At 40.1% G+C, this 18,560-nt stretch overlaps 3 gene segments (V, D, J or C); all 3 read left to right on the forward strand.

The window, feature by feature from the left end:
- Positions 1-4,086: 4,086 nt before the first annotated feature.
- LOC136767289 (Ig heavy chain V region 914-like) lies at positions 4,087-4,989 on the forward strand. The segment is given in 2 exon segments: positions 4,087-4,174; positions 4,679-4,989. Coding segments are annotated over 2 exon segments (399 nt in total).
- A 9,062-nt stretch (positions 4,990-14,051) lies between these two features.
- Positions 14,052-14,556, forward strand: LOC136767290 (Ig heavy chain V region G4-like). The segment is given in 2 exon segments: positions 14,052-14,144; positions 14,240-14,556. Coding segments are annotated over 2 exon segments (363 nt in total).
- A 3,300-nt stretch (positions 14,557-17,856) lies between these two features.
- Positions 17,857-18,306, forward strand: LOC136767291 (immunoglobulin heavy variable 3-30-3-like). The segment is given in 2 exon segments: positions 17,857-17,902; positions 17,990-18,306. Coding segments are annotated over 2 exon segments (363 nt in total).
- The last annotated feature ends 254 nt before the right edge of the window (positions 18,307-18,560 follow it).

Here is an 18,560-nt window from a genome sequence, read left to right on the forward strand (position 1 = left end):
AAGACTGCATGCAAAACACCCCCTCCCCCCATTCTGTATAAATGCAGTGATGGCTCTGCTGGGACATTCACTAGACAGGGACACTGTCTTTACCCTTGGTGTCTGTTTATTCTCAACTGACTTGAAAAGAGAGAGAACAACATGTTTCTTTTACACATTCTCTGGCTGGGCTTTCTACCATGTAACAATTCTTATTCTTATTTATTTATGTGTTTGTTTGTTTGCTTGTTATCAGAAACATCTGAGTAATTGCGAATACTCATTCTCCTTTGTAACTCACTGTTCTGTTTTGCCTTCCTGGACAGATTTGCACGGCATTACCTTGACTTCATCAGGAGCCCAAGTCAGTAAGCCTGGGGAGTCAGTGAAAATTTCGTGCGCCATCTCTGGATACTCCTTGACGGATTATGGCACAAACTGGATTCGCCAGGCTCCTGGGAAAGGACTGGAGTGGATTGGGATCATCTGGGGTGGTGGCAGCATTGATTACTCACAGTCACTCAAGAGCCGGTTCACCATCTCCAGAGACACTTCCAGCAACACACTGTATTTACAGGGGAGCAGCCTGAGGACTGAGGACACAGCTGTGTATTACTGTGCGAAAACCACAGTGAAGAGAAGTCATGCTGAGGCTGTACAAAAACTACCCACGCTCAACACCAGGGAGCTGACACTGAAGGACAGATGGTTGTCTTTTAAATATATTGCAGTGTGCCACCGCACCTAGTGAAGGGTTAATGGGGTAAAGAATAAAAAGGGAAAGGAAACAGAAGTGAGTGTCATTGTGTGAATGTGTGTTCAGTCCCCAATACCAGTGTGTATTGCAGAAAATAAGAAATAAATACAATCTGTTGTTTCACCATTAAATATGGGCTTACTTTTTGGAAAAGTGTTAGTTTCAAAGTTAGTTAGTTTCAAAACTCTTGTATTGTGCTGCTGTTGCTGCTGCTGCTGGTACATTATTGTACCTCACTGTCTGCAGTACAAAGCTAGGGTATCTGGTGTCTGATTTCCTAAAAATTAACAAACTAACAACCAGTGGGGTCGTTACTCAAAAAATACTCTTATAAAAACTAACTAAATACTTTACTTATTACTCCCCGGGGAAAGTAATTTGTTACTTTTAGATTACTTTGCATTACACCCCAAACGTTGCGTAACCTCACTAAACATTTACAAAGTTACACCAACACAAGCAGTTGAATAATGATGACAAAAACATACTGTTATCTTTTGTTGTTTTAATAAAGAGCCACAGGAAAGTTGTATTTCCACTTATCTCTTTAAACATTAGCATCAATACCCAGAACATGTCCAACTACACATCTCCTTTCTAAAATAAGGGATTTAGGTTAGGTAAATCCCTTATTTTAGAAAGGAGATGTGTAGTTGGACTTGTATTCCCACAACAAATAAAACAAATAAAGTACATATCAATAAAGAAGAGCTCTTTGATTATATTAAAGGTTCTTCAAAGTAGCAAATAAAATAAGTATTCTGAACACAGATGTGTGTGTAATACAGTATCGTTCAGTTCTTTGGAAAAAAATTGAAAAATATGTACCGGGGTAGTTTAAACATCAAATAAACCAAAACCATGTGAGAGTGCGCTGGGACAGGCTTGCCATCTTTGCTCAAGTCCAATGTTGAATAAAAGCACCAAAAAAACAATCTGCGATAGCAGTGGAAACATAAGTTTAAACTCTTCGCAATGAGACCTGATTCAAATATTCTGATTTAATAAACACAATGTCTGTGTTATTAACAAACTCCATTAATTATTTCCACAGAAATAAAATAAACAGTGCACGCATTCGCGATTAGCCTATTTGACCAGGCAATGCGGTTTAACTTCATCAAACAAAACATTACAGTTTGATTTTTCAACTGAAACCTAAAGCATCATCCTTTTGATGATTAATTACAGGATTGTCCACTAATTTTGCGATCAGTGAAAGGTTTCGTTACCATGAAAAAACGTTTTCATATTCAAGTAGTATATTCCAATAACACAAAAAAACATTTCAATGCTTCATTTTAAAATACATAAATAGCATTACATTAATCAAATACACACAACACAACTCCGATTGGTTTTAGAAATAATACAACATTATTGTCTTAGAATTTTGTACTAAAATACATTTACTCATATTAACTAACTAACTAACTAATGGAGCTCTCAAATAAATGACAAATCAGGGCTTCTTCAAAACAATAATAAAGTACAGTATCCAATTATCCCTTAATTAAACAGGATTAATCCAAAATTATAATTAATTCTTGTATAATTTCTTATTTCTGAGTAGATATTCTTACTGGAAGCGTTCACAATAGAGAGAAATTACAAACTACTTCCATCATCTCAATAGATTAAGCACTTCCTTAGTAACCATATGGTTTATGTGGGTTACAGTTACAATATGTAATGCAGTAACAAGAAACAAAAAAAATCAATAACTGTAATATTATTACTCCTTCAGAACTATACCATTCCCGTTACATTACTTGTTACTACAAAAAGTAAATACATAACTGTAATGCTAACTGCTAACAACTGTGTGGTTAATATCTTGAGATATTATGTTAGCCTAATGTGGAAACACTTGTAACAGCTTAATAATAATACTTTCACGAACTGCCATTTGTGTATCTCAAACTGAAGTATTCTCTTTAAAGCTTTCATTAAATGCACCATTCATGTAAGACCAGCATAGACAGACAGTAACCTAAAACAATCCTTCACATGGCACTGATCACGATCCTCAACTTGACCTCAATAAATATGGACACTTGATTGACACAGGCTTTGAAATGGCTCCAATAGAGGCCCACATTTACTGAACGGGATTCAGTTCCCAGAGTAAAAAGATTACGTCTCCTCTGTTTATGTTTATTTATTTCTGTTTGATAAAATAACTTGGATCCGATATAATAAAGGCTATGTATTTGAATAGCCTGCCTCCTTAGGAAGTGTATGCAAACTATTGGCCCACACTGTGCTTATCTCCTTGTGTTGATCAGAGAGTCATCACTGTCCATTTGCCAATTGAGAATCATTATTGGCGCCTCCTGCTGAACAGCTCACAATGTGGAGTCCAGTGCTGTTTCTCTCACTTTTCTTGTTAAAATGTAAGTTAGTAGAATGGCATTTTAGACATACATTTTTATATTATTGTTTATTTAATTTTGGTGTGGGGGGCATTTGTTTGTGGATATTTGTTTATTTGTGTATTTGTTACAGGTGTACATTCTGATGTGCAGTTGGCCCAGCCTGAGGCAATGGTAAAGAAGCCTGGAGAATCATTTAAAGTGTCCTGCAAAGCCTCAGGATTTACCTTCACTGCTTATAGCATGAACTGGATCCGACAGACACCTGCAAAAGGGTTTGAGTGGCTGGGATACATTAACAGTGCACTTAGCACAGGCTATGCAGATTCTGTAAAGGGGAAAATCACATTCACCAGAGACAATTCCAACAGTATGACATATCTGCAAATGGACAACCCAAGGCCTGAAGACAGCGCTGTGTATTACTGTGCTCGATACCCACACTGAGAGAAGTGATGCCTGAGCCCTGACAAAAACCCCAGACCACAGTGTCACAGCTGGTTCTGCTTCATGCCTTCTGTTCAGTTATGTTGATGTAAAGAATAATTTATATCTGGTAAGAACCATATAAAGAGCAAGTATGTGTTCCTACATGACTAAGACCAGGTTCCCAGGTCTGCTCCTGTAGTGCTACAGGGTTTTGTGCTTTTTAATTGAACCAACTGTTTACTTAATTGTTCAGGATCTTGACCACTGAATAAATACACCTCTACAAATGGATGGAGATGGCTTCCCCAAGCCTATGACAGAGAGAGCTAGTCCAGTCTTTCAAAATATATAAATTGACCATCTGAAAAGAGATCTTTAGAGTTCCAACTTCAGCCCCACTGACTGTTATTGGAATCACTATTATAACAGTTTTAATTATTTTCCAATGATATACTGCTGACATGAGCACAAATAACAAGTGATTAGCTTTGAAAGACAATTGATTGTGCAGTCAGAAGGCATTCTTTTGAAATTATGATGATGATAATGATGATGATGATGATGATGAAGAAGCAGAAGAAGAAGAAGAAGAAGAAGAAGAAGAAGAAGAAAGAGAAGGTGAATCTATTGGAGGGTAATTTTTATAATCCCATTCAGTGAAAAAGAGAGACAGAGAAGAAAGAGTATGGTGCCTAATGGAGCATTGCTTAATTTAAGCCCAGACTCTTTATAAATTGACTCCACCAGTCTGGTGCCTTCCTATTTGAGCCCCTGAAGATCTTCCATGCAAAGCAGCCCCCCGGCCTTCCGGTTTAAATACAGCCTGCTGTCTGTGGGCTGAGACGCACTGGGGACGAGTTGGCATCCGTTTGCTGTGCAGTTACTCATTGAAATCAAATTGGCAATGATCACCATAACATTGATGCTGCTGGCCTTACTGCCATGTAAGTATGAATAAATACATGAATAAATAAATTAACATTGTGGAAAGTGAACAGTGAAATGGGGGGTGGGCGGGTTGGGTGGTTGTGGATGGTTTACTGCATTCAGATATACAGCTTGTTAAGAAAATGTAAGCACTGCTAAACATTGTGCTGCCTATAACTAAGTGGACGTTGTAACTTCACTGTCTTCACAGATGCCCGCTGTAATACATTGACCTCTTCAGAGCCTCAAGCCAAGAAGCCTGGAGAAACGGTGATGGTGTCCTGCAAGATATCAGGGTACACTGTAACAGACTGGAGCACAGACTGGATACGCCACACTCCCGGGAAGCCCATGCAGTGGATGGGGGTTATCTGGGGTGGTGGCAGCACGGACATATTAGACTCATTTAAGAGTCGGGTCACCCTCACCAGAGACACTGCCGCCAACACAGTGTTCCTGCAAATAAGCAGCCTGAAGACTGAGGACATGGCTGTTTACTACTGTGCACGACGCACCCAGTGAAGCAGAGCAGTGGCAGCCCTGTACAGAAACAGGCCATGCACACAACCAGAGGGACCAGACACGCATGCTTCTGTCTGGGGAAAGACAATGGAGCTCCTGAAGACTGTGTTACACATGCAATTGCCAGCTGAGACTCCTCCCAGCTGCCCCTCAGGATGATGATTTTAATTTCCCATATTGGGAATAAAACAACATGCACTTTTCCCAGACTCACATGCGTGTTTGTGTTCTCATTCACATTCAGAAGAACAGTTTCGATGTTCTATGAAACACGTTGTTATGATGATGATGATGATTTGTATTATTAAAATTATCACTAAGAGGTAAGTATCCCTTGAGTGTATGTCTCTGTCTGTCAGCTCTCTGGTTTACTGCTCTGTGGGTTTTTGTACAGGTCTGTCATTGCTTTACTGCACTGTGAGTGTCGAGCACAGTAATACACAGCTGTGTCTTCAGGCCTCAGGCTGCTCCCCTGTAAATACACTGTGCTGCTGGAAGTGTCTCTGGTGATGGTGAACCGGCTCTTAAGTGACCAGATAACCCCAATCCACTCCAGTCCTTTCCCAGGAGCCTGTCGAGTCCAGTGTGTACCATAGCTAGTTATGGAGTACCCATCTATCTTACAGGACATCTGCACCGACTCCCCGGGCTTCTTCACTTGGGACTCCGACGAGGTCAAGGAAATGCTGCGCACAGCTGTAAAGACAACGACACACGCCTTCAATAAACCTCATCAAGCAGGAACTGTTTCAGAGCTGGGAGGCACTGCGCTGAAGCTGGCTGAACACCCAGTTTGTGCTATTTCAGTACTTACGTGGTAATAGCACAAGCAAGACAATATGCTGAATGATCATGTTGGATGAGCGCGTGAATGACAATCAGACAAATGACAAGATGCAAGCAGTAAATCCACTACCCCTCCCCAGTGTGTCTCGTCCCACAGACAGCAGGCTGTATTTAAACAGGAAGGCTGGGGGGCTGCTTTGCATACACATCTCTAGAGACTTTAATAGCAGCTGCTGGAGTCCAAACAGGATGAGGGACCAGGTTTGGTCTCAGTCTTATGGAGACACATGCTGACAAAACTGAACTGATTAGTGTGGGCTTCCACTGTGAGCTTTATGAACTTTACTCTGGCGTTCGAGGTGCAGAAAAGCAGACTGACAGGAGATTTCACAGCACTGGAGATTTCTCTGCTGTCATGAAATACACTCAGTGTTAAGATTAAGCTGCTCACCTTGTGTTTGGTGTTAATGAGAACAATAAGTCATCTTCAGAATACAGAGCTATGTGCTAGACCACATGTATGCCTGCGTGTGGAAGCACAATAGGATCCCACAGTGAGGTTCAGTGGATCCACACAGAAAGTGTTGCAAACTTGTATCCCTTTTCTCATGAAGTTTCTAGAATCTACCACAGAGAACGTTCTACAGTCTTCTACTTTATTCACAAATTCATGAACACATTTCCACTGCTCTGTTGAAACATGGTCTGCAGTGTATTCATAATACACACTGTTTTATTTAGGGGCAAGGGGAGGGAACAGCGTAGATTCACCAATACACTTCCACAGTCTACAGAAGGTGGCAGCCTTGTGCAATAGTTAGGGTCAAACCAACCAACACCTCATCGTATCTGCAGCATATCACAACCAGAAGGACTCAACACTCTGGAGAGGGGTGTGAACTTCAGCAGTCTCCTCTGGCAGATTCCAATATCTGAATACTGATCTGATTCCATAATAAAGACGTCATCTGTTACCAGTAGGAGGCACATTATGTCCTACATATTTGCCCCATTTGTGTGTGTGTAACTTTCAGTCAGTTGCTGCATGAACTGTAGAAACCAACATCTGTTTAAATGAATGTCAACTTTTTCAGCTAATATAACAGTATTTGATGTGTTTGTTTCTGTGTTGTTATTGCTAAAAGTAACTCCTCCTGAGTGACAGTACTGATGTCTCTAGATCAGATAGCTGCAGCTCTGCTCCTGATGAGATTAATAGTCTTCTGGTTTTCATTCCAAACCTCAATATAATGTATTGATTGTAATAATAATGAAATCATTACAAAGGGCTTATAATTTGCGAGTCAGTTTGTTTTCTTGTTACTGTCGAGGCTACAAGCCACACTTCCCATACTCGCCACTAGAGGTCTTCATCCCCTGAGTTTTAGTGCTAGGCTGAGACATTCCTCTTGCCCTCATGCACCCAGCAGCAGTGATTAGCTGGACTTTCACAGGAGGGAGGCTGCTGCACCTTATTCTTCCTCTCCACAGCTCGAGATGCATCTTTCCTCACCTGTTGAGTTTCACTTCTTGTTTTGCTCCACTTCTTATTATAATTTACATCCCTCCACCAACACCCACACCCACCCACTCACACACACTTTGTGAATTACTTTGCTCTGAGTGTGCAGAACTACACCCTCTTATGATAATGCCATTGTCCACTGCAGTAAATGTCTGTGCTCTATTTCATGGAAAGGATATGAAGATGAATAGGTTTTTCAGCTCCCTTTGGCCGCTATGCAGCTCAAGCTTTTCTTAATGCCACTGCCCCATTATTATTAACAGATAATTACGAAACCATCACACCCTCCTTCCCTTCAGACTGACAGCTGTTTTTCAGTCTGTTCATAGTTACTGTGCCCACAGTTCAGCGGCTGAGAGGTGGGGATCAGAGACCCATGAATCTGATACTCAGATACAGAAAGAAATAAGAGAACTGCAGGGGAAACGAAACCCAGCCTCTTTACCAGCCTGAATTTGGACATTCGGTGACTGATATCTCAGAGCATATTGTGAATAAATGAGCATCAGTATATTTAGTTACTTGGAATTAATACAAGAAGACAAAATATAAATGTATAGGTGACCTTGTTTTTACCCCTTAAAATAAAAGGTACCCCTGTGTATTCATATTTATTTCAATACCAGGTTTAAAGTGAAATTGTATTGTCTTAAATACCATGACATAGATCTGACATCATCCAGTGTCCAAGTCATTCTAGACTCCGCTGGTCACTTATTTGAGGCCCAATGTGTCGGTATGCAAAGCACCCCATCGCCTCCCTCTTTAAATAGCGTCTGCTGTCTGTGGCAGAAGCACCAGGGAGCTGTGCTTTATTAACACTGGCATCTGTTCATTTGACAGCTAACGCCTGTATCCTGCAGCAAAGATGATTCTCATACATATTGCTGTTCTGCTCTTCCTACCATGTAGGTATAGGATGGGACAGAAAACCTCTGGATACCAGTGAAAAAATACTTCTGTAAAGGGAGAGTTTTTTCAATGAAGATGAATAGTCTGTTTTCAATGTATTGACCACAGAATGAATGAATACAACACAGGTGTATGAATGATTGTTTTCCTTTCTTCTGTCTTTTAGACGTGCTGTGTGTTTCATTGACTTCCTCGGCTTCTCAAGATAAGAAGCCAGGAGAAAGTGTGCGACTGTCCTGTGAAATCTCTGGATTCTCCATGACTAGTTACCACATGCACTGGGTTCGACAGCCTCCTGGAAAAGGACTAGAGTGGATAGGAGCTATTTGGAATAGTGGAGGCACTGATTATGCTGAATCCTTTAAGAGCCGGTTCACCATCACCAGAGACACTTCAGTGTATTTACAGGGGAGCAGCCTGAGGACTGAAGACACAGCTGTGTATTACTGTGGTCGACACTCACAGTGTAGTAAAGCAATGACAGACCTGTACAAAAACCCTGTAACACAGAAAATGTCCATTAAGTCTGTGATGAATGTGATCTTAGAAAATGTACTTAAACATTATTATATAAATATAAATATATTTTTTTTCATCACATTTGATTTCTCAACAGTGATCACAATATTCTTCATAAATATCTGAGCAAGTGTTTCGGGAAGCACAGCTTTCAGCTTTTCCTAACCCTGATGCCTGTCTTGCCTAATCGCTAATGCCCAGCTATGCTCACATAGCTACAGTGCACCATGTGTCTGTCTCCCCTGTCCTGATCCAGTCATATTCTGAACCTGCATTCACATCGCTTCCCTGGATGAGCCACTGTCGAGCACTGTAGTTGTTCTCTATCGGTAGAAAGGTGTTTCCCTCTTTAGCAAGAGTTTTGGTTCTGTGTGCCTTACAGTTGTTCCCAGTTGTACCTGGGAAGTGGAATTTCGTTTGTATATCCTGTGCAGTAGATTTCAGTTTGATCCATTTGTGGAATTAACTCAGTCTTCAATCAGGTTGGAGCGTTTTTTGCAATGCCTTTATTACATGCAGGGTGGAGAACAACAGTGAATCAAGTAGATTCCAGAGTTGCTCTGACTCCATGCTAAATATGGAGGGTGATCAGTGCCAAAATTAAGATGAACGTGATTAAGAACATGAAGATGATTATTAACATGATGATGATTATGAAGATGTTTATAAAGATGAACATGAAGAGGATTATGAATGTTGTTATGAGCTCCCCCCTTCTTGGTCTAGGATCTAGGGGTAGAAAGTGTTGGGGAAACGCAACATTACGTGCCAGCACAAGCGGCTGGAGAAAGTGTGGTGAGAGGAACGAGCAGTGGGGAGACAGATGGGGCCACGGACAGTGGGGTAAAATAAATATTTATTGTTAACACAATACTGAATACCGGGGCATGACAATTACCCCGGATAAAACACAATAAGGAACAATTACACCGATCCAAAGGAAGGACGAACACAAGGGTGACAGATCAATGAAATAAACAAAACCCCAACCTATTTAAGTCCTTACGGCAGAACCCACCTAGTCTAGCCCAAAAATACACATTGCGGCTCCCTGCGATGGACTAACCGGGTGTATTTCAACAAACCCAATCCTGCGCGATGGGGTGTCTTACCTACCTCACCCTCCCCAGGCTGACTACAGGAATGGGTGACAGTGGGATTGACACAGATAAGAAACACACCAACAATACACACGGTACACACGGAACCCACAGGTCGGACAGCACGGACAGCACACTAAGAATGACGAGCCTGCAGCGGGATGGAACGGGAGGGTTCAAGTAGTCAGGGATCCTTCTTTGATTCGACGACCCAGGACAGCACGGGAAACAGACAGAACAATGATGAGTGACGATGGAGGAACCCGGACCTGAGAGAGAGCAGCGGGGGAAACACAGCGCCAACAAGAAAACAACGACGCCGCACAGACTGCACGAGTGCGGGGTCGTAACAAACGTGTACATGAAGATGATTATGAAGATGTTTATGTGCATTGGATTAGCCAATAAGCGCAGTGCTATTGCCTACTATCTTTGATTGACAGAGTTCAATGTTGTGTCACATTGAAAAAAAAAAGAAATACAAGAGACGTTATGAAATGTAGAAGCGCACTGAGAAATGTAAATAGCAGAGACAAACAGGAAATACATATATACATGTTGAAACTAATGAATGAATACATAAATAAACAAATAAATAGATGAATAAATAAACCGATAGGCCTAAATGTCCATGTATTTGTTTAATCATGTATTTATTTTCTCTGTGTATTTATTTAAAATTTCAGCATGGATAGTCCTCCACACTCTGAAACTGTGTAACTCCATGAAATTAAATCTATTTGTAAAAAATATATATACCTAAAAAACATCATCCATACATCATAATTCGAACCCACAAAATACCAGTGATGGTGATGAAAATGAAGATACAGACTGTCCGCTTTTACAATGTTGTCATAGAAAGTGGTTGGAAGTCAGACGCAGAGCAATGGCAGACAGATGAGTCTCAATGGATGTTCAAACTTAAAAGTTCTATATTGTATTGTGTTTGATTTTATTCTGGAAAATGTACAGAGACACATCTACTCGCTCACACAGTATCTATAGATAAAGGGAGGTGTTAAAGTAAGTCCTACATTTTACTGTATTGCATTAATTGTAGGCTTTATACAATGTATTGTGGAGCTATAGAACACATACATATATAGGTAGGCTATATACATAATGTAACGCCTTGGGGGTGGGGACTCGAACCCTGTTCTCTCCCGGCACAATACATATCTCACCACATTGCCTTTAGCATGGCTTGACATCACTTCACTTCACAAGGCGCACAACTGTGAGACTGGTATTTTATGGATTCGAATTATGATGCACTGATGATATTTTTTACGTAGCCAGTGCGCTTATTGGCTAATCTCATGTTCATAATCATCTTCATAATCATCTTCATGTTCATAATCATGTTCATTATCATCTTCATAATCATCTTCATGTTCATCTTCATGTTCATAATCATGTTAATCTTAATTTTGGCACTGATCTCCCTCCATCAAAAGTCACAGTTTTTTATACACACACAAGTCAATAATCTGGTAATAATTAACAAGTTATAACTATGTTATATTGAAAGCTAGCTATGCAGAATATATATCATTAGAGGACAGAGTTCATAGGTCAATACAAGGATAAGGGAACAGACACTCAAATCATACTGTCTGGCATTGTCTCCAAGATGCTCATCGTAAATAACAAACAGAGGTCAAACTGCCTTCTGGCCTGACCTTATCTTTCTTAAGTATACATGAAGTAAAACATTTGTGAGAGAGGATTTTCTAGTTTTATTTATTTGATCCAAAAGTGTGATCACAGTTTTTAATACAGTGCTGTAATTCTTCATGAATTAATATATGAATACCACAGGATAAACACATGAATATGGCATGCACTTCATCTGAGTTCATGTTAATCACATGTATAACAGGGTTAGGGTTCATGTGCTCAATATCAGAACTCAAATTATGTTTATGGGGTATGTTTACATAATAATAATAATAATAATAATAATAATAATAATAATAATAATAATAATAATAATAATAATAATAATAATGTTATTATTATGTGATATTCCAAAATAAATTTTAATTGTAAAGTTTCCCACAGACTTTAAAGGAGGAACAATGTCAAAAAGGTCACAATTAAAAAAACACATTTTTGTTGGATTTTGTTGAAACCTGAGGATTACACCAGACAAAATGGACTACATTGTCATAACCATTGAGGGGTTTACTGCAACATGTATGATTCAAACAACCGTACAAATAATTGTTCTTCTAACAGCTAACTGTTTTAAAACTATGCTCAACAATAGTTTCACTGTAACTCTGTTTCTTACAGGTTGAACTACTGATCCTATTTTGCTGTTGCTTCACATGATACTGTTAGATGCTTTCTCTGATGTTTTGCCTGTTCATCACAGACTAATTTGCAACAACTACCAATGAGCAAAAACAAAAGAAATAAGCAAACTGTGGATAGATGTTACTACAGGATGTTACCACAGACATGCTAACGCCAATTCTGCCCTCGGCCACTCGGGACCTTGTATTTAATGTCTCTAGGGCACCCTATGCAAAGCTCAAGCACAGACGTTTATTATTTAAATACAGTCCGGATGCTGTCTGTTACAATTCACTCGGGAGCTCGTCTGACTGTCGCTGCATGTGGCACATCGCACAACTGAAGCTCCTCCACAGCCTCTTTCCTCCCATACCCGCTGGTATGCCTTTCTCTGGAAGAGACATGTCCAGGATTGGAAGAGTCATACTGATCTTGGCTTTCCTGCGACGTGAGTATAAATTCGTATAAACTCTGCTTGTATTTGTTACCCACTACACTAAGATAGACAACGTTGTGGTTTTTGTAACTCATGGGGCTGGTTTGTAATTCGGAGCTCTGAAAATGGCTAAGGCAGTTGGAATGTGTGTTGTTGTGTTTCAGACGCGACCTGTGACATTGTTTTGACGTCGTCCGATGCGCAGCTGAAAAAGCCTGGAGAGACCCTGAAGATTTCATGCTCTGTGTCCGGATTCTCAATCAGTAGCTATTGGATGCATTGGGTTCGTCAGGCTCCAGGAAAAGGACTGGAATGGATTGGAGAAATTAATGGCGGCAGCACATACTATTCAGAATCCCTTAAAAGTCACTTCACCATCACCGATGACTCTTCCAGCAACACTGTGTCTTTACAGGGGACCAGTCTGAGGACTGAAGACACTGCAGTGTATTACTGTGCCAGAGAGTCACAGTGAAGCGAGGCAACACTGACCCTGTACAAGAACTCCCCGTCACAGAAGCAGACACTCGCCCCTCTAACAGACTCATATACTAACACTAATACGCTCTGCTAGTCAAACTCAGACAGCTTACAGCAATCCTGTTGTATAAAACACTCACAAAAGTATTTGAAAATAGTATGGTATTGTACAATATATAAGGATCTACATCTTTAACAAAACTGCAAGTTTTAATACACATACTGTTGAATATATTTTATTATGTTTTAATCATACTCTAACACAAGTGCATTAATGTCATCAGTCTGATTCCACATCATCAGTGAGTTTCTCTCTGTGGATGACTGCTATTAAACTCACAACCTACATTAAATGGCCAATTCTGTGTTCACCAATGCATACTGTCCTACTTCTGAATTCAATATATACTGCATATACAAAACTGAAGAAAACCATGCATAGATAATAGTAATTTAAAATACAATTTAAATTATAATCATCATCCTTATTTTACTAATAATAATTAACACATTTTAAAGTAACCTGCTTGATTTGACTCTAGGGGGGTTTATAAAAACAATCTAAAAAAATGTTATAAACTGACATATATAACTTCACTATAGAGAGAAAATATTCACAATTCACAGAGTAAACTATTTATATAATAACAGAAAATAATCTAACAATATTACATACAGGGTAATTTATTTGTGAAACATTTTCCTAAGATTAAGCAAAATACATCCAAATTAAACCTCACAAAGCATTGCCAGCATGAAATGTGTGAACTGTGTAGCAGGAGAGATGTGTTTCCTTCACTTATCAAAATAATTTTATATATGCTGTATGTATATAAATTACAACACATACAGAAGACAAGCTGACAGATTCTACTATACTACTCTATGCCTCTTTGTTATCTTTATACATGTGAAGAGCCCCTCCCCTTTAAGATTATGCAAAATGTCCCAGTGTCCGGACTCATTTATCTCAGGGCCTTTAAGGAGATGAGAACAGATCCACATTGATCCAGTTCCTACAGAGATTGAGCTCAGCCTCGCTTCGGTATGTGGTTCTTATCTGCCCTTGTCATCGTGCAGGCTGCCTTGACATGTAAGTATTGGCACCAGTCCTTTCAAATGCAACAGTGAGGGCTGGCATCAGTCACACTGATGGTCCCTCTGATTGTCCCTCTGTTCTCTCCATAGGTGTCCGGGCCCAGATCCTGCTGACACAGCCTGAGGCAGAAACGAGGAAGCCAGGAGAGACTGTGAAGCTGTCCTGCGAAGTGTCAGGGTTCAGTCTGAGTGACCGCTGGATGTCTTGGACTCGCCAGGCCCCTGGGAAAGGCCTGGAATGGCTCGGAGAGATCAACCAGGGTGGGAGCACAATAAACTACATCGAGTCTGTCCGTGGAAGATTCACCATCTCCAAGGAGAATTCAAACAACAAGCTGTTTCTGCAGATGAGCAGCCTGAGGCCTGAAGACACGGCTGTGTATTACTGTGCTCGTTACCCACAGTGAGAGAAGTGAAGCCTGAGCCTGACAAGAACCCTCCAGACCACAAAGCCAGCCCACATGTGCCGAGCCCTGCTACACTCTAGAGCAGATGTGTTCAAAACAACTTGTTACTGAGTGTGATGAAGGGGACACATTGGGATAGTTTATACAAGGATACTGTGAGGAATTGTATTGGAATATTCACACAGTACACATTATTGTACACAGATTCACCTTCATAATATTAGTCTGTAAATAGGAACAAATAACATGTCAGTGTTGTTTTATGTAACATTAGTTTAACTAGTAAATTTAGCAGAAGGGTGGATTTTAATGGGCTGCATCAGTCCAACAAATCTCTTCTAAATCTCAACAATCTCTGGCCCAGAATAACAGGGTGTTTGTTACAGCAGAGCTCATGATGATGTAATACTGTTTTCCAGCTGTCAGCTAAATTGGTCAAAGATCTTGTGTTTTCTAGGGGCTAGATCAATTCAAAGAATAAGGGTCAGATGTGATTGGAAAGAAAAAGAAAGAAGTATATATATAAAAAGCAAGCAATCAAGAAGAAATATTGAAATAATTGAACATAAATAAAGAACAAAAGAATGGAAATATTTCCCAGAGGTGAAGATTCTTGTAATTGCTCTCCATATTCTCACAATGCATGACATGATTACTGATCCAATTTTAAATAAAAAGTGATAGAAGAAAGATCATGATCCTAACTGTGATATTAATTGCAGCAAGTCTACAATGTGAGTACCATGACTGCATTTCTGTTTATTTAATTTAATTAAGTTTGCATGAGGGCTTTTGGAGGATTTACATTCATTTATATTGTTTTTTTCCAGGTGTTCAGTCCCAGATCGTGCTCACTGAGTCTGAGGCAGCAGTTAAAAAGTCTGGAGAATCCCACACACTGTCCTGTACAGCCTCGGGATTCACATTCAGCAGCTACTAGATGAACTGGGTTAGACAGGCTCCTGGGAAGGGACTGGAATGGGTTGCTATGGTTAGCAATGGTGGTGGTGATAGGAAGTATTATGCCCAGTCAGTTCAAGGCAGATTTTCCATTTCCAGAGATGACTCCAGCAACAAGCTTCACTTAAAAATGAGCAGCCTGAAGACTGAAGACAGCGCTGTGTATTATTGTGCCAGAAATTCACAGTAAGAGAAGTGAAGCCTGAGCCCTGACAAAAACCCACAAGCATTTGAATCAAAACAAGCCCAACTCACAACCTGTAATTTGCTAATTCACTATGTGCAGCACAATAACATCCTGTTTAATGTCACATACTACAATACAACACAGTAGAACAATGCTTGTTTCATTATAAGTACACAGTACCCTTTTTAACAGTCTACTTTTATCCTTGTTTTGATTGTTACCCTTGGAGAATATAATAATGAACTATTGAACACCATGTTAAGTCCCGAGATAAACAATACTGAATATAATCAACTCAATGCCAACTGAGCATTCCAAACATTGCACTGTGAGATTTCAATAACTCTTGCTTTACATATCCATCTAAAAAGAGTAGAAATAAAATAATCATTTTTTGTACTGGAAATTGTAAAATAAAACAAAATCTCTAAACGTAAATACAATTGCATGAACATCCTGCTGTGCGGTCTTGATTCATTCAAAGATTGAATTTAAATGATCTTAAATATCTGGTGTGTTAATAATACTGTGTATGAGTGTGTATTACTGCCTCAGTTTACTCAAAACCTGAATCCCACATCTGTCCCCAAATGGAAGTGTCTATAATACAATCAAATTGCTTAGGAGCTGAAGACATGGCTCTCTTTGTCAGACCTGCTCCCTGCACTTCCCCTTTTCACCACTTGATGTCATCCTCATCACCTGAATACTAGACAGTCTCCCTCTCTCAATAAGCAATCATCCAATTAACATTCCACATCACCATTTGCACTCGTCCCAATATCCCTCTGTATTCATTGGTTCTACCTCCCCCTACCAGCTCCACTCTGCCCTGCTCTTAAACCCATTTTCCCTTTAGTCACTGCTAAGTCTTGTCTTCTTCACAGAGTCACTTCTAAGTAGTCCCAAAAATGCCTGTCTATTAGTGTTCCTGACATGTTGCTTTCTCCTTATGACCTCCCCTTTGGATGTCCTTGTTTTGCCTGACTGTCTAATCAATCTACCTCTGGAATGTTCTTGACTATGACTTTTGGATCTCCCCTTTATACTTGAATATGCACTTGAATCCACCCCTGTTAGTCTTTGACACATTACATTGTAGCACTGAATGAAGCAGTATAACACCCAACTGATGTAACAGTATGTATTGTGATCAGTGATTCTGCATTACAGTGCCAAATTAAAAAACATGACAAATATCTGAGGTGATGGAGGCTGAAGCTCAGGCTATAATACCTGAATCTGAACTGAAGGCAGTCAAGTAAAGTTTACAGATTTGGCACAGTGTCACAGTGACTTGGGATGAGGTGTAAGATGAACAAACCCTCCCAGACTCTGGATTGGCTGTGGCATGACAGAGACAGAGGAGTGAAGCAGAGCAAATCAGTGAGGTTTTCTGGCCTTCGGTGGAGCTGTGTAATAAACAAAATGAAAGACAAATATGTACAATCAAATGGCACAAAGGAGCAGGACCAGCAATGTGAGAAGGAAGTAAAGAGAAGGTCAAATAATGCAGAAAGACAAATTGAACAGCAAGCCTCATCAGCTCATCTCTCACAAGCGGACACAGAGCAGTCATGGTCTTATATTGAAAAAGGTGTTTAGAAGCATTTTCTTTACATTAGAAACACAACAACAGATTGGAATTGAAATAACTCTAAACTATAGTATTATAACTACAACAACATCTGTAACTATAACTAAAATAATACTGAAGAAAAAAATCTGAATCTCAAGTTAATTCAAAGCAATAACATTTTTGGGGACTCATATGGAATGTTATTGAGAACTCGTCTTCCTGACATGATTACTGATCTACTGAGATTGTGTTAGAAGTGGCTGGACTGACCCACTGGATTGAGGTGAAAGATTTAGCAGAGCAATAAGAACAGGTAATTTTCACTCATGATGGAGCTTTACAACTGAGGACAGAGGCTGAAAACAAACCAAAGATATTTAACACTAACACCCCTCCTCCAGCCGTGTGTGAGTCAGTGTTTAACCGCTGAGCCACACTGCCCATCCCATGAGGAGGAGTCCATGCAAACTCAGAGGGCTTCCTGCTTCATTTATCTCACTGCACTGAAGGAGACACAGTGAATGTGCAGACTGCCTAGACTGAAGTCTCATTACTGCAACCTCAACCTCAAACAATGGCCAGTCTAACTGCAATTATTATAGTGGCCACATGTTTAACAGGTGAGTATTATCAGCAGTGACTGATTCACTGTGAGAGATTGGACTGTGCTTGAGATTGTGAGTGTTGAACTTGTTTTCTTCCCACAGGTGTTCAGTCCCAGATCGTGCTGACTGAGTCTGAGGCAGCAGTTAAAAAGCCTGGAGAATCCCACACACTGTCCTGTACAGCCTCAGGATTCACTTTCAGCAGCTATTACATGCACTGGATCAGACAGACTCCTGGGAAGGGGCTGGAATGGCTCTCTGAAATTCGGCATGATAGTAGCAAAGCATGGTATGCCCCGTCTGTGGAGGGAAGATTCACCATCTCCAGAGACAACTCCAAAAGCAAACTGTATTTACAAATGAACAGCCTGAAGACTGAAGACAGCGCTGTGTATTACTGTGCCAGAGACACACAGTGAGAGAAGTGAAGCCTGAGCCCTGACAAAAACCCACAAGCACATCAAACAAAACAAGCCTCACTCACAACCTCAAGAGGATTCTGTCTCTGATAATTCACCACGTACAGAAAAATATCATCCTGTGTAATGTCACATACTCTGTCACAATAAAGCAGAACAATAGCAGTTGAATTAGAAGTAACAGCACATTTTAAGTCCCTTGTTTGAATCTGATTGTTAATCTTCCAGACATGAATGTGAAAGTTTCAGCACCA

The sequence above is a fragment of the Amia ocellicauda genome, chromosome 14 (assembly GCF_036373705.1).
Source record: "Amia ocellicauda isolate fAmiCal2 chromosome 14, fAmiCal2.hap1, whole genome shotgun sequence".
NCBI classification, from domain to species: Eukaryota; Metazoa; Chordata; class Actinopteri; order Amiiformes; family Amiidae; genus Amia; species Amia ocellicauda.